Source organism: Carcharodon carcharias, chromosome 14 (assembly GCF_017639515.1).
Source record: "Carcharodon carcharias isolate sCarCar2 chromosome 14, sCarCar2.pri, whole genome shotgun sequence".
NCBI lineage: Eukaryota > Metazoa > Chordata > Chondrichthyes > Lamniformes > Lamnidae > Carcharodon > Carcharodon carcharias.
The window spans coordinates 134560626-134577831 of record NC_054480.1 but is presented as its reverse complement, the minus strand read 5'-3'; the positions used below and the strand labels follow the sequence as shown (position 1 = coordinate 134577831).

Sequence of the window (17206 nt, the reverse complement as noted above, 5' to 3'; positions counted from 1 at the left end):
AGTTTCCTTTTAAATGTAGCCACTGTTACCATGTAGGAACCAAACTTATGGTCACCCTATCCTAATACCTCCTTATGTGGCCTGGTGTCAACTTTTGTCTCCTGATGTTCCTGTGAAGCAGCTTCGGACTGTATCACTGCAGTAAATGGGTTGCATAAACGCAAGTTGTTGTTGTAGCTGCACCTCCAAGGGGTTTTCTGTAACACATCACTCTTATCACTGAGCCCAAATAACCCCCTTCATATAAAATCAGAAAATGCTGGAAAAACTCAGCAGGTCTGGCAGCATCTGTGGCGAGAGAAACAGAGTTAACGTTTCGAGTCTGTATGACACTTAACCGGGAACCATTAAAAATTGACATGTTTGGATATGACCCTCTGTTTAATGTGCGATTACAGTTTCATTTTACGGGAACGTCGATGATTATTTGAAATACAGCTGCGTGTGACAAAGAAACTGAACACAACCTATTACACACATTTGGTACTTTGAATATCAATGGTACAAAGGTAACCTTTTGTAATTAGCGTAATAACTTCCGTAAAGTTTTATATTATTGAATTGAAACCCTTTCCCACTGCATCTGCTGGCGCATACATTAAAGTATCTGAAGTAACTTTATGATGTGGTTTCATTTTAATGTATTTAATCTCACGATATGTCAACAGCAGGTGATTTCTCGGCAGTATAGCTCTAACCAATTCCGAGAAGTCAATAATTCAGCTCCTCCTCCACTTCATCCTGAACTCGTCACTTGTGGTTTTAGAACAAAAACAGAAATACCTGGAAAAACTCAGCAGGTCTGGCAGCATCGGCGGAGAAGAGCACAGTTGACGTTTCGAGTCCTCATGACCCTTCAACAGAACTCTGTGGTTTTAAGGTTTTTTTTTGTTTAAGATTGTAATAGGTAAGCATCTTGGCTGCCTCGACACATTTACTGTTAAACAAAGCGTGTGACTGGTGAGATAACAGTAAGGACATTTTAAACGCAATTTCTTCAAACAGGATCAAAAGGTACTTGGAAACATCTAAGGCTTGGATTTAGAAAGATTGTATCCCGGGGACCAAATATTGCAACAGGCCGTTTTAATTCCAGGGAACAGAGTTAAATCAAAAACATTTCGGGGTCAATTCTCTTCCAGGAATACCCGCCTTGAACAAAGACAATAAGTGCCGGAAAAACTCAGCCCGGAGTTTTTTTTTCCCCAGCATTTTTTGTTTTTGTTTCAGAATTCCAGTCTCCGCAGTATTTTGCCTTTATACCCACCTTGAAGATATTCGGCTCTTGATGAAAGATCATCTACCTGAAACATTAGCCCCTTCCACCGATGCTGCTTGATATGCTGAATATTAGATTTTAAGTTGCTGCCGAATTTCGCTTTTTTATTTAGGGAAAAGTTCCATGTTTGGGTGTTTCTTTTACTGAAGGTCACCGACTTGCTGCATATTTCCAGTGTTTTCTCTTTCCACTAACTTCTTGTTTTCAAGTCCAAACCCACTGTGTTTTTCCACAATTATTTATTTATAATTCAGTATGGCTTTTCTTCCCCACACCCGCACTGTTGCCCCTGGAGTTCCCCCAAGGATCAATTCTCGACTACCCTCCCAGTTCTCAGCTACTTGCTGCCCCAGGGCAACATCAGCCCCCCCAAAAAAGCGTCAGGTTCAGCACACCTGCTGACTGCACCCAGCTCTATCTACCTCAAACATCCCTTAGCCTTTCCATTGCATCCGACCTGTCACGCTGCTTTTCCCACATCCAGTTTTGGATGAGTAGACATTTGCTCCAAATCAAATGGTGAAGACTTAAGCTGTTGTGCTCTGCCTGCGCCACAAACCCCATTCTCCAGCCACCAATTCCACCCCTCTCCCTTGCCACTGAGCCCGACAATTGGCAACCGCAGCTTTCTATTTGGCCTGGAGCTGATAAAAATTTGTGCTACCTGTACCCAAACCTATGCCAAAGCCTGCTCCGCCATCACTGAACAGCGTGCCTTAATTTTAAGATTCTCATGCTTGCAATCAAATCCCTCCATGATGTTGTCTCTCCCAATCGCTGCAGCCTCTCTCAGAACTCTGGTTCATCGACCTCAAACGTTAACTCTTGTTTCTCTCTCCTCAGATACTGCCTGACCTGCTGAGTGTTTCCAAAATGTTGTTTTTATTTCAGTTTTCCAGCATCCGGCTTTAGTGTCAATGGAAAGCAAGTGTTTAATTCTGAGACGAGATGGATAGGGTGAACTGACTTGAACTTAATTATGTAGATAATGTTTAATTCAAAGACTTATGTTGCTCCAGTTGTACAGGGCTTTGGTGAGACTACATCTGGAGTACTGTGTGCAGTTCTGGTCTCCACATTTAAGATATAGTTGCATTGGAGAAAGTACAGTGAAAGATTCACTAAATTGGTACCTAGGATAATGGGGTTGTCCCACAATGTGGTGCTGAGTAAATTGGGCTTATATTATCTGGAGTTTAGAAGGACCAGAGGCAATCTCATTGAAACCTACAAGGTTCTGAATGGGCTTAATAGGGTGGGCACTGAGAGATTGTGTCCATTGGTCAGGGAATCTAAAACACAGGGGCACAGTGACAGGATGAGGGGCCAATTGTTTAGGACCGAGATGAGGAAAAATTACTTCAAAGAGTTGTGAATCTTTAGAATTCTCTACCGAGGGTTCTGGATGTTCCATCGTGAAATACATTTAAGGCTGAGACAGATTTTCAGTCTCTCAGGGAAAAAAAGGGTTCCGGGGAGCAGGCAGGAAAATGGAGTCAAAGCCCAAGATCAGCCATGATTGTATCAAATGGCAAAGCAGATTTGATGAGCTGTGTGGTCTACTCCTACTCTTATTTTTTACTTTATGTTATGTGGGGAAGTATCAGCACAGTAGAAGATGCCATTGTTAATCCACCTGTGTTTTCTTTCCCTGATCACTCTCTCCAAATGGAACTATAGGTGGGTTTGATCATGGAGGTGACCTTGACATTCCTGAGTGGCACTGGACTCCATATCTCCTCTGGCACCAGAACCTGGCTGGCTTTACTCGCCATTCGCATCTTCGCAGTTATCATTGGTGCAAAAACTATTTGGGAAGACGACCTGCAAGATCTTGCTTGTAATTCCACCCAGGTGGGCTGTCACTACCAATGTTACACTGAGCTTTCACCTATGTCACCCTTCACCTTGTTCTCACTCCAAATCACGTTCATTTTCACCCTCTCATGGACAAACATCTTGTACAACAAAAGCAACCTCAGACAGTTGAGGTGCAACTTCGTTCAACCAACTGACATCCATTGGAAAATTAACTTTCTCATTACTCTTGCCAAATTACTGACTGAAGGAATCTTCCTTTTTTTCCATTATATGCTCTACCCAAGTTTACTAAGGCAACATGTGTTTAAATGTGATATAACTCCCTGTGAGAAGACAGTGGTCTGCATTATGCTGAAAAGTCGGCAGAAAGATGCCTTTGTGATTTTCATGTACACCTGTTCACTTGCTTCTGTGTTGATGGAGACAATAAAGACCTACTATTTAGTGGGAAAAGTTGTATAAGAAATATAATATTTTAAGTGTATTTTATATAATTTGCTGCATACAGATTTTATATTTTATATTTGTGAGCAAGGCTGTGTACTTTATACTTAGCCAGTCTGCTAGCTGATGTTTTACTAGCTAATAATCGGGGCATTGTGTTTAGTTGGAGATTAACGAGAAAAGGGTTGTTGCTGGGGTATGTCATGGTGTTATATTCTCTGGAGTTCAGAAGAATGAGAAGCAATCTCATTGAAACCTACAAGGTTCTGAAGGGGCATGATAGGGTGGGCACAGAGATTGTTTCCATTGGTCAAAGAATCTAAAACACTGGGGCACATCACAGGATGAGGGGCCAATTGTTCAGGACTGAGATGAGGAAAAATTAATTCATAGTTGTGAATCTTTAGAATTCTCTACTTGAGGTATGTATTGAGATGGAGATCGGGCAGAGTACTAGGGTGAAATGTTATACTTGAAAAGATGAAAGTGCATGATTGCAAATATTGTTAGTGACAAAAGGAAGAGATTGGTGGAATGATCAGCCAATAGGATAGATGTTAGGACATCATTAAAAGCTGAGGAAAAGATACAAAAAATGAGAGCTCCATTCATAGAAATTATGCAAGATTTCCCTGTCTCTTCACCATATTTTATATTGTTCCTTTCAATACTATCCAGTCTCCTTTTAAACAACTTTCCCAATTTCCACTTTTGATAAATTGGAGTACATATGTAATATTCTTTAGCATAGTAAAATGTCCCCACATGCTTCACAAGAGCATTAACAAAACTTGGCACCAAACCACAAGGGAAATATTAGGGCAGCTGACTAAAAGCTTGGTCAAAGAGGTAGGTTTTAAGGAGCTTCTTAAAAGTAAAGAGAGGATGAGAGGTAGAGCGCTTTAGGGAGAGAACTGACAGCTTTGGGCCTTGGCAGCTTGAAAGGTGCAGTCACCAATGATGAAACCATTAAAATCAGGGATGAGATGCTCAAACAGCTGAGGGCTGTTGGGAAAGTGGTGGGAGTTACCATTGACCAGAAACTGAACTGGACTAGCCATATAAATACTGTGGCTACAAGAGGTCAGAGGCTAGGAATCCTGTGGTAACTCACCTCCTGACTCCCCAAAATCTGTCCACCATCTACAAGGCACAAGTCAGGAGTGTGATGGATTACTCTCCACTTGCCTGAATGAATGCAGCTCCAACAACACTGAAGAAGCTTGACACCAACCAGGACAAAGCAGCCTGCCTGATCAGCACCCCATCCACAAACATTCACTCCCTCCACCACCAACAAACAGTGGCAACAGTATCCACTCCTCCATCACCCCCTACTCCTCAACCCCCTCCTATGGCACCACCCCATGCCCACGCAAAAGATGCAACACCTGCCCCTTCACTTCCTCTCTCCTCACCGTCCAAGGGCCCAAACACTCCTTTCAAGCGAAGCAGCATTTCACTTGCATTTCCCCCAACTTAGTCTACTGCATTCGTTGCTCCCAATGTGGTCTCCTCTACATTGGAGACACCAAACGTAAACTTGGCGACCGCTTTGCAGAACACCTGTGGTCTGTCCGCAAGAATGACCCAAACCTCCCTGTCGCTTCCCATTTTAACACTCCACCCTGCTCTCTTGCCCACATGTCTGTCCTTGGCTTGCTGCATTGTTCCAGTCAAGCCCAACGCAAGCTGGAGGAACAACACCTTATCTTCCGACTAGGCACTTTACAGCCTTCCGCACTGAATATTGAGTTCAACAACTTTAGGTCTTGAGCTCCCTCCCCCATCCCCTTTCAGCTTCCCCCTTTTGTTTTTTTCCAATAAATTATATAGATTTTTCTTTTCCCACCTATTTCCATTATTTTTAAATATTTTAAAATCGTTTATGCTCTCCCCACCCCCACTAGAGCTATACCTTGAGTGCCCTACCATCCATTCTTAATTAGCACATTCGTTTAGATATCACCAACTTTAACACCTGTGTTCTTTTGTTCTATTGTTGGTGACATCGTTTGATGATCTGCTTCTATCACTGCTTGTTTGTCTCTACAACCACACCAACCCCCTCCACTTCTCACTCTCTTCCCCCCCCACCACCCCCTCCACTTCTCTCTCTCTCTCTCCCCCCCCCCGACCCCCCCCACACCCCACACCTTAAACCAGCTTATATTTCAACTCTTTCTTGGACTCGAACTCAAGTTCTGTCGAAGGGTCATGAGGACTCGAACGTCAACTCTTTTCTTCTCTGCCGATGCTGCCAGACCTGAGTTTTTCCAGGTAATTCTGTTTTTGTTTTGGATTTCCAGCATCCGCAGTTTTTTTGTTTTTATATATGTATGTACTATCTACAAGATGCACTGCAGAAACTCAAGGTTCCTTAGGCAGCACCTTCCCACTACCACCTAGAAGGACAAGGGCAGCAGATAGATTGGCACACCACCACCTGGAAGTTTCCCTCCAAGCCACTCACCATCCTGACTTGGAAATATATCATGGTTCCTTCAATGTTGTTTGGTCAAAATCCTTGAACTCCATCTCAAACAGCACTGTAGGTGTACCTAACCACAGTGACTGCAGCAGTTCAACAAGGCAACTCTCCACCACTTTCTCAAGTGCAATTAGGGATGGGCAATAAATGCTGGCCTAGCCAGCAATGCCTACATCCCATAAATGAATAAAAAAAGAGGCAATGGTGAAATCTGAAAAAGATGCTAATTTTAAATTTGAGGCATTCCTTAACAGGAAGCCAGTATAGGTCAGCAAGCACAGGGGCATAAAGAAAAATCATCTCTTCACTTTGACAATGCCACTCACGTTACAATAAACAAACAGAGCAGGTAACCAAGAAATGAGGAACTCATGAATGGTGGGAATTATTACTAGTCTGGATGTAGACCCATGGGTTAGATCATTTTAGGTGGGATTGATAAGAGCACAAATGATAGTACTAGTAATGCTGATCACTGCACAACACTGTGAGGGAGTTGCTAAGGGATATAGAAAATATAAGGAAAGGTGTAATCTCACCGACAGAAAGCCATAATTATTAATGTAAAGAAGGGTGTAAAACATTAAGACATAACGTACCGAGGGGAAAAAAAGTTAGGTATATTGATAAACTGGAAAGAGAAAGCATGAAAGATTATCCCAGCAATAAAATAAAGAAGTTAATCTGTTCAATAGTGTGTTGCAGATGAGCTGCTATATGACGAATAGATAGATACTAAGAATTAAGCAGGGATTACCATATATGTAAGTATGCAGCAAAAGGACTAATAACAAAAACACTTGCTTAGCAAGAGAGAATTTTAATTATTTTCTTCTAGTAAATTGCTCTGTATGCTGGTGGCATTAACGTATTGTAACTTGAAGCACTGACTGGCTTTGTTACTACTCAAAATAAAAACATAAGATTGTTTGAAGTAACTATTCCTAATTCAGAAAACACTGGCGAAGGGTTTGAATAGAGAAGGGGCCAATATATGTTTCTACTTTTTTTGTCAGAACTTAATCCATTAAAAGCACAACAGGAAATGTATCATCCTTTCTAAATTCTGACCTAAAGCACAAAAATGGCAACATGAGGATAGGGACATTTACCCCCACCTCCCTCCCATCCCAAGAAAAAAATCACAATCCACTCTCAGGAATGTCATCAACCTTTGGGGTATCCAAGATAACATCCCCTCTGGAAAGGACATCAAATCGACTAGTATTTACATTAGGTCCATTAGTTGAAGCTTAGCAAGGACTTTTAAGGTTGGAAAAATAAAATACCATTTAGCACATACTTCACCCAACTATTTAGGTACATATTCAACCTACTGATGTCTCATTTAATCCTTCCATGGTGCAGAACCCGATAGTACTTGCTTCTTTCCAACTGTTCTCAAATTTTCCCCCTCTAGACAAATGCCCATACCCAGCAATTTTTGCTTATTCAAAAATTTTACAGAATCACCAAACTAGTGCAGACCTCCCTGTGTCAGGACAAAACATGAGTTCTGGCACCGATATCAGCACATCCACCCAATTGCATCAATTCATCAAATCTAACCCCTACTGATGTGATCCATAAAGCAGGACAGAATTGGACTACTGCTCAAATCCCAACTCACCTGCTGTGAAGGACAAAGCTCAAGTAAGGAAACGGAATACTGTGTATTTTCGATGTGGTCTCACCAATATGGTATACAACTGTAACAAAAACATCCCTATTTTTATATTCCATTCCTCTCACAATAAATGACAATATTCTATTTGCCTTCCTAATCACTTACTGTGCCTGCATACTAACTTTTTATGATTCTTGTACCAGGACACCAAGATCACTCTGCACCTTAATTCAGCAATCCCTCAATTTAAACAATATGCTGCTTTTCTAATCTTCTTGCCAAAGTGGACAAGTTCACATTGCCCACATTATATTCCATCTGCCAAATTTTTGCCTACTCAGTTAACCTATCTACATCCCTTTGCAGATTCCTTACAACCTCTTCACCACTTACTTTGCAACCTGTCATCAGCAAATTTAGCAACCATGGATGATGGAACCAAATGTGTGGTTACTAACTTTGCTGATGACACAAGATAGCTAGGGAAGTAAGTGGTGAAGAATACGTAAGGAGTCAGCAAAGGGATATAGATAGGTTGAGTGGGAAAACATTTGGCAGAAGGGGTATAACATGGTAAAATGTGAACTTGAAAGATGTTTCAGAACTCAGATATTGCAACAAAAACAAAAATAGCTGGAAAAACTCAGGTCTGACAGCATCTGCAGAGAGGAATACAGTTAACGTTTCGAATCCGTATGACTTCTTCAGAACTAATATTGCAAGTTGCCCTGAAGTTCTCAAATAAGAATCTAAAAGGATCAAGGCAAAATGTACATATTATTTGAATTATTGCAACAAATCTATGTAAGGAAAAACTGACAATGCATGATACACATATTCACACAAAAAATCTTTAGGTTCCAGCCTGTTGCAAAGTTTTGCAAGAGATGTGAGAAAGCTACTAAGTCCCATGTATCTGAAAATAAGCACTAAGTCAAGTGGTACTGGAATTAATTTTATTTACACATTTCCATCGTAAATTGTTTACTTCAGAGGGATGAACCTGGAGGAGTGAGTGGCACCGATACCAGGTCTGCCGTGTTTGACAGGCTTGTAGGTGATGGAGAACTCTCCAAGGTAATGGCCAATCATTTCAGGCTGAAAAAGGAAAAAAAAAAGGTCAAATTAACCAAAGAATTCCAAACATTGTAAATTAATCTTTGCAATCAAAACAGGAAGTTCAAGATGCAGCTGGACTGGGCTAACATCCAATGTTCTTTCCCTTTAGAAAAAAGGGATCCATCAGATTAAGAGGGAAACTATTTATGTATTATGCATAGTTGTGATTTGCAAACATTCCTTTACCTTGCCAATGGCCAACAAAACGAAACAAAATTAAACTGTTGCTCAATCTCTCCCACTTTTCTAAGGAGAACCCATTTGTCACCAGTCTTTAAAGCAGCTATAACATTGACTTCAGAAAAAAGACGGCACTATGAACTGGACACAATGGAAATGCAGAGGCAGCAAAAATGTAAAAGCCAGTAATTATGTTAGTCATATGTGACAAATATAAAATCCCACAAATTAGGTTAAAAAATTGTGTAGTCATAATTGGGCAGTGTTTAGTTAGGTAAATGAAATAACTTCTGGACTAATGAAGGTGGAAAGTGCTTTACTATCCATCTGCTCTGCCTGACATTTTACAGTTTGTGAAACTTTCATTCCAGAGGTAAGTGAAAAAAAAATGCTTTTTCTTTTAATTAGCTTAGGTGAGAGAGAAATTGCTTTAAACACAGGGTACATTCTACACTAGAATACAAATATCTCCTTTACCAATAAAGGAATGAGGTATTTTGCTCAGCATCCAAGGTGCTGGCCCACTCAGTACAGATCAACTGAACTTGATCAAAGCTCCCTACTGACTGTAGGGATCAAAATGAGCTGGCAGGGACAAGCTTTAAATGTCAAACTGGTAGGACTGGAAATTTAAATGAAATGATGGAGAGGTCATAACACCTCTTTATTTACCTTCATTTTAAATAAATACAATGTGGGCCTCATCCCCATTTCATGAACCCGCTGCACAACTGAGTTGTGTGGAGGTTTAAATATTAGTGACAATAAAACGGTCTTGTTTTCAGTTACTGTCACCCGTATTGTGAAATACGTCACAACCCGTCAAACTGGATTCGAATCAAATTACCCTGAAAGCCCGCAGAAAAATACCAATGGCCTTCCAGTTTGAAAAAGAATTTGGTGAGCCTCCCATGCAATTCAGATCACAGGGTACAAGTTTAAGGATTATACTGTACCAAAAACACACAAACCTCGAAATTCCTGGATTTGGAAAGAGGTGCCTGCCTTTTTGTGGCACCTTTCTTAACCTCAGGTTGTTTTTACACAAGAATAAACTAAATCGCTACTCAGCAGCCTGGCTGCCATCTAAATAAGTCATGAGGAAAGAGGTTTTATACTGGAATGCATGTCTGGTGTCAAAAGCTGCTTATCAGTGCTCCACAATAAAAGCAACTGGCAAAGATCAAGAGATTCAATTCTAATTTTTGGTAGGCAAGATATAACTCCTTCACATTGCACTACCCAGTGGTAGATTAGAGAATAACACCAGCACCAGCTCCATACAGTGGTAACCTTGCCTATGCTGTAGTTCTGCAAAAACGGCCAGAGTTTCACCTAGGCAGCTCTCCTCATCACAGCAACAGAATGCTACATCACAGATTGGGGCAGCCAGCCCATCAAACCTGTACCTAACATTTTTTTTCCATATGCCACCAAGACATTCTCCATACCTTATTACCACCAACTATTTTTTTTATTTCCTTTTACAGTACATGCTGGATTATAATAATGGTTTGCAACATAGAATTCCATAATGGTCAGATTTCAGTCTATCCATTATCAGATTTCTAAATTAGTGTCATTCCTGCTGGCGTATACCAACAAAAACAAAGCTTTTACTACAATGATCTGCCGCTTTCTTTTGGATAGCTGCACTGTCAAGCTTTGCAGAAATCTCCATAGGTAGTCAGTTTCCAGTGGGCCTTAATCATTTCGTGTACCACATGGAAATTTTAAAAACCATTGGTGTAGACTGACCAATGCCTTGGGCAAAGTCAAGCATGATGTCCATAAAAACAATAATTTGTTAAACAGACTTTAAAAATGGGCATTTTTGGAATGTAAGCATCGCTAGCAAGGTCAGCATTTATTGCACGTTCCAAGTTATCCATGAGAAAGTGATGATGAGCATTCATCTTGAATTGCAGCAGATTAAAGATTCGCCCACAGTGCTATTACTTAAGAGTTCCAGGATTTTGACTTAGTGACAACCAAGGAACAGCAATAAAAGGTCCACAATGTGACCAGGAGAGAAAACTGAAGGCGATGGTGTTCCCATGGCGATGGTGTTCTGTAGTACTGCCCTTGTCCTTCTGGATGGCAAAGGTAATGTCTTTAGGAGGTGCTATCAAAGAAGCCTTAGTGAGCTGCTGTAGTGCATACTGTAGATGGTACACAGCAGCCACGGTCTACCAGTGGTGAATGGAATGATTGCTTAGATACATTTTGACATATTAGAAATCTCTAATTTGATCTGCTTCAATTTGCAAGGCAGCCATTTCGAGGCCGGGGGCGGGGGGGTTAATCTAGGCATTTACAAGATTTTTTTGCTGTGGGTATATTCTAGCTTCTGGTGCCAGTAATTAGGGATGTGCAACGGTAACCTTAGATTTCAGTCTTTAGTTCTTTGCTGACATCAGGCGACCTGTTCACATCAAAGCAGCAAAACATTTACTCTTTTAAATTTCTTTAATGGAATGTGGGCACATCACTGCAAAAGCCAGCACTTGTTGCACATCCCTAATTGCTACAACTGAACGGCTTGCTAGGCCATTTCAGAGGGCAATTAAGAGTCAACCATATTGCTATGAGTATGGAGTCATATGTAGGCCAGACCAGGTAAAAACAGATTTCCTTCCTAAAGAATATCAGTGACCCAATTGAATTTTTACAACAATTAATAGTACAGAAACATATTCAGTTCTCTTTTTTATGCAAGGCTGCTCACCCTTTCTTTTCTATAACTAACCAATAGGGTATATTTAATTGTCTCAGGTTAACTCCGGCTCTGATTAATGCTTCTTTTGTGTGTCTGCTGTGTTAGTTCATCTCACCTAAAGCAGCATCACAGTAGGCATCACCATTTGGAGAAAAACTAGAAATGAAGAAAAAATTATGGGAAAAGAGCGGAGGCATATGATTAATTGGGTAACCCTCCCAAAGAACCAGAAAAGGCACAATGGGCCAAACGGCCTCAATGGCACAGGCACCAAAGGCCAAACATCCTCATTGTCTGCTGTACCATTCCATGATTACAGCATCCTCCCCAGTGGCAATGCCTAAGATTACAAATGCACATCCCCAATCACTGGTACCAGCTGAAATATACCTACAGCATAAAAAACTCTATAACATTGCTGAAGAGAGGCATGTTGTCAAAGCTTTTTGTCTTGCACTTATCAGGACAAACGCAAGAATGACATGTCAACCAATCAGCGCCCTTTTCTCCTGTGGTGTAAATTGTTGTGAGCGTTTGAAATTTGGCATTCTTGCATTTGTCCTCATGAGCGCAAGACAAAAAACTTTTGACAGCATTTCTCTATTCAGCAATTTTAAAAATTCTTACGCCGAGACCTCTGAATGGATGTTTCTGTCTACCAATACAATGTCAATTAATGCAGCACAGGATCATATGAATAGCCTTTGATATTGTATTCTGCATATGCAAAATATAAAACGTTACTAATGATTAAAGAAAGTATTAGGCAAATTCATCTCACCTTGATTTCAACCTGGTTAAAGGTTTTCCCATTGTACACACCAACCATGCTGCCGACCATCTCTGGGAGGATAACCATATCCCGAAGATGAGTCTTGACAACCTCTGGTTTCTCCATCGGAGGAGCTTCCTTTTTCGCCTTGCGCAGCCTTTTCAGGAGGGACTGCTGTTTGCGGCGAAGGCCTCTGTTCACACGCCTACGCTGACGGGCACAGTACAACTGCATCAGCTGTTCACTGAAAACAGGGAGAAAAACTCAGACTGTCGGAATTCCAGACTATACGCTCACTAAAACAGAACTGAGGTTTAGTGCAGTTTGCAACTGGATTAGGCACTTTCTAATTTCTTTAAAAGTCACGGAAACCAGACTATACAACAACTTAGCATTATATATATGCTCTGCTGCTAAGTGAGAGACAGAATCAGGTGGTAGTCTGATCAGGTGGGAGACAAAAAAATTGTGGGTTCAAGCCCTGGTTCAGAATTTGATCCTAACATTTCAGTGCAGTATTAAGGGATTGCTTTGACAAATCAGTCAACTTTCAAGTGTTAGCTATTTGCAGGACCTTGTGTGCAACCTGTTGTATTTTCATCTACCTTTCTTTCTATTGTTCCCCCAGTCTTTGACAGGAAAATAAATACACATGTTGCAATATGAAGTCACATAAAAAGGGCGCACAACCTTAATTTTGCACACACCATCTAGCTTTCCCTCTCCCTAGTGAAAAAGAAAATTGCACATATATGGACCTGGTGCATCACTTCAATTCTGCCAGACTTTTCTTTTCTGGCCTTGAGCAGGCTGATCAGTGCAATTACAAAAATGTGACCAAGGGATCTCTGAGCAATCAGCACTCCCAGCACCCACCACCCTTGTACACTTCCCCAGCAAAGCCAGACCCATGATTACCAAATATCCGTTCATCTGATATCAGATTGCTCTATCTGTTGACCTATATAACTTAATTTCTCTCTGTGTATACACGCACATTAGTAAAGCATTCTTATTGTTTCACCCATGGCTCAGTTGGTAGCACTTTGGCCTGACTCACATGCTTTGGGTTTAAGTCCCAATCCAGCACAAAATTCAAGATTGACATTCTGAAAGAGTGCTGCACTGTCAGAGGAGCTGTCTTTCAGATGAGACTTGAAACTGAGTCTCAGGTGGATGTAAAAGATCCGACAGAGAGCAGCAAGGGAGTTTTCCCCAGTGTCCTGGCCAATATTTTTCTCTCCATCAACATCACAAAATCTGGTCATTATCAAAATGCTGATCCTGAGAGCTTGCAGTGCACAAATTTATAACCACTTTTCCAATTTACTACAGAAGGTTAGACTTACAAAAGTAATTGACTGTGTAACGTGCTTTGAGACAGTGGTCATGAAAAGAGCTAAATCAATGCAAGTCGTCTTTTCTGATGAAGTAGTGCCAATTTCTTTTCGTAAGCGTTGACAATGCTTCCCAAGATAGGACAAGAGGGGCTGCAGTAAACAGATGCTGCGCACCCCCCACCCCAAAGTTTCAAACCACCAAAGTTGAAACACACCAATTAATCACGCTGCACTCTGAACATCAAAAACAGAGAACATTGCATGGCCAGACAGCCTTCCTCCATATATACACCGGGCACAAATGAAATTACTTATTTAACACAATGCAACTTACTAGGACATGTCGAGGAGCTGATCCAGGTCAACACCTCTGTAGGTAAATTTCCGGAAAGTTCTTTTCTTCTTCTGTTCTACTTGGTCAGCCTAGGTTCAAAAACAATATATAGGAAATTACAACATAGAGCAACCACTACTATGGAAACATAAGGAACTCTCTCTCCCTGGTCTAAGGCACATTAGAGAGAATGCGCTGTTGGTCACTGGGTACAATCTACTTTTCCAGACGGAAATAATGAATGGTGCTGTGTAAATACACCATCAACTTTCACATTTTTCTCTCTTTAAAAATGTTTGATGCTTCCCAACAACAAGTCCTTGTTTAAAAGGTCCTGCCATCAGTTCTCATTTCTCTCAACAGTTCGTTGACGTTGACAACTCGGTTGTATTTTTTTTAGCTGTTACACAAGGTCCCAGAATCAGGACAGTGCAGCCTTTTCCATGTTGCCTTTGGGGAAACTCCAGACATCAGGGGCTGGATTCCAGCGCTAAACTCAACTGACGATTTCAAAGCCGGCTGGTTCTGACATTAAAGTCACTGCGGCACCAACTCTTAACCTTCCACCTCCCAAGTATGAAGGCAACCGGGCCAATTTTTTAAAAAACTGTCCTTTGCCAAACTTAAGGAGTAACCGCCGCTGCCGCATATTACACGTTCATTTGCGTCAGCCTGCGGCCCACAGAGACCTGCACCCGGTTCGATTAACATTAAACTGAATTTCTCCAGACAATAACCGGTGAATCTTATAGCTTAGACTCCGCTCTACAACATCTTTGCCGATACGGCAGCTCTGGCATTAATCTGAGAGTGGATTAACAAGGATTGTGTTGGACTCTCTCAGCACCGCTACCTACAAACACCCACCATTTTCACCTGGTCTCGCTGGAAAAGACAAATCTCGTTTCCGCTGCAGCAAATATCGCGGGATTTGGGCCTGGCTTGGGTGGGTGGGGAAAACCATTGTTCCACCGCGCATGCGCACGCCTATCCTGACTCAGTGATTAAGTGTACCTGCCCAACTTCTGCCTTTTTTCTCCCTCTCGTCTGGACCAGGAAAAATTTTTATTAATTTTGCTTCCAATTTCCACCCCTCCATCATTTTCACATGATCCATCTCTGACACTTTCCTTCCCTTCCTTGACCTCTCTGTCTCAATTTCTGGCAATAGACTGTTCACCAATATCCATTACAAGCCCACCAACACCCACAGCTATCTCAACTACAGCTCCTCACACCCCACTTCCTGTGAGGACTCCATCCCATTCTCTCAGTTCCTTCGCCTCTGTCGTATCTGTTCTGATGATGGCACTTTCAAAAACAGTTCCTCTGACACGTCCTCCTTTTTCCTTAACCGAGGTTTTCCACCCACGGTGGTTGACAGGGCCTTCAACTGTGTCCGGTCCATCTCCCGCACACCGCCCTCACACCTTCTTCTCCCTCCCAGAAACATTCGTCTGCATTCAAAGGATCATCCTCCGCCATTTCCGCCAACTCCAGCATGATGCCACCACCAAACACATCTTCCCTTCAACCCCCCCGGCAGCATTCCGCAGGGATCTTTCCCTCCGGGACACCCTGGTCCACTCCTCCATCACCCCCTACACCTCAACCCCCTCCCATGGCACCTTCCCATGCAACCGCAGAAGGTGCAACACCTGCCCCTTTACTTCCCCTCTCCTCACCATCCATGAGCCCAAACACTCCTTTCAAGTAAAGCAGCATTTCACTTGCACTTCCCTTAACTTAGTCTGCTGCATTCGTGGCTTCCAATGCGGTTTCCTCTACATTGGAGAGACCAAACGCAGACTGGGTGACCACTTTGCAGAACACCTTCAGTCCTTCCGCAAGCATTACCCAGACCTCCCTGTCACTTGCCATTTCAACACTCCACCCTGCTCTCATGCCCACATGTCTGTCCTTGGCTTGCTGCATTGTTCCAGAGAAGCTCAACACAAACTGGAGGAACAGCACCTCATCTTCCGACTAGGCACTTTACAGCCTTCCGGACTGAATATTGAGTTCAACAATTTTAGATCATGAACTCTCTCCTCCATCCCCACTCCCTTTCCGATTTTTCCCCCTCCTTTTTTTTTCCAATAATTTATATAGATTTTTCTTTTCCCATCTACTTCCATTATTTTTAAGTGTATTTCCATCCATTGTTTTATCTCTAACTTATAGCCTATTTCGATCCCTCCCCCACACTCCACCCCCACTAGGGCTATCTGTACCTTGCTTGTCTTGCTTTCTACCCTTAATTAGCACATTCCTTAGATAATATCACCACCTTCAACACCTCTTTGTCCTTTTATCTGTGACACCTTTTTGGTTATCTCCACCTATCATTGGCCCTCTATCCAGCTCTTCTTGTCCCACCCCCCACCCCCCACCCCCCCCTTAAACCAGCTTATATTTCACCTCTCTTCTATTTTTACTTAATTCTGTTGAAGGGTCATTCAGACTCGAAACATTAACTGTATTCCTCTCTGCAGATGCTGCCAGACCTGCTGAGTTTTTCCAGGTATTTTTGTTTTTGTTTTGGATTTCCAGCATCCGCAGTTTTTTGCTTTTATCTCCCTTTTTTCAAATGGATTAGGAATCATACAGGCTGCCAATTGTAATTAAGTGTATTCCTGGAGATTTCATCAGATGACTTGCACATATGCTCTTGCCATTAGTTGGCCAACACATCTATCCTCATGACGTGCTGCCTTCCTACACCAATTGGAAAGCAAGGAGTCTCATTCCCTAACTGGATGGTGCTCGACTGTTAGCCAGACAACCTTTTTGCCCCCATTTTCAAGATTTTTATATCTGGCAAAGAGAAATGTTCAAAGAAAATGACAAATAAATCTTTTAATGTCCTTATGATTTTTCTCCAATGTTGCGCAGAGCTGTGTCCTGGAGATTAATCTTCAATTACTAGGGACTCCACACCAATCCCGGAGGATTGGTAACCTTAATCAAGCACCCCCTCCCAACACCCCGACCAAAAAATACATTTACTAACTAATACTAATAACACCTGGGTAAAAGTACTTTGGCATACTTTCTTTAAGTTTAAGTACCTCAATGTT

The 17206-nt window shown here is 41.8% G+C and overlaps 2 protein-coding genes across 3 annotated transcripts; one reads left to right on the top strand and one right to left on the bottom strand.

Moving 5' to 3' along the window:
- The first annotated feature begins 855 nt into the window (after positions 1-855).
- Positions 856-3571, top strand: LOC121287423 (gap junction beta-1 protein-like). 2 transcript variants are annotated; one of them, XM_041205290.1, is made up of 2 exons: positions 856-907; positions 2960-3571. In XM_041205290.1, the coding sequence occupies exon 2, from the start codon at positions 2972-2974 to the stop codon at positions 3560-3562; it is 591 nt and encodes a 196-aa protein (XP_041061224.1). In that variant the 5' UTR covers positions 856-907; positions 2960-2971; the 3' UTR covers positions 3563-3571. The 2 variants fall into 2 exon arrangements, 1 of the variants encoding a protein (XP_041061224.1); XR_005945188.1 differs by having other exon boundaries at positions 907-1014.
- Positions 3572-8604: 5033 nt separating this feature from the next.
- Positions 8605-15055, bottom strand: rps15 (ribosomal protein S15). The gene is made up of 4 exons (XM_041204212.1): positions 14994-15055; positions 14127-14215; positions 12462-12696; positions 8605-8760 (listed from the first exon to the last, which is right to left on the bottom strand). The coding sequence occupies exons 1-4, from the start codon at positions 14994-14996 to the stop codon at positions 8647-8649; spliced, it is 441 nt and encodes a 146-aa protein (XP_041060146.1). The 5' UTR covers positions 14997-15055; the 3' UTR covers positions 8605-8646.
- Positions 15056-17206: the final 2151 nt, after the last annotated feature.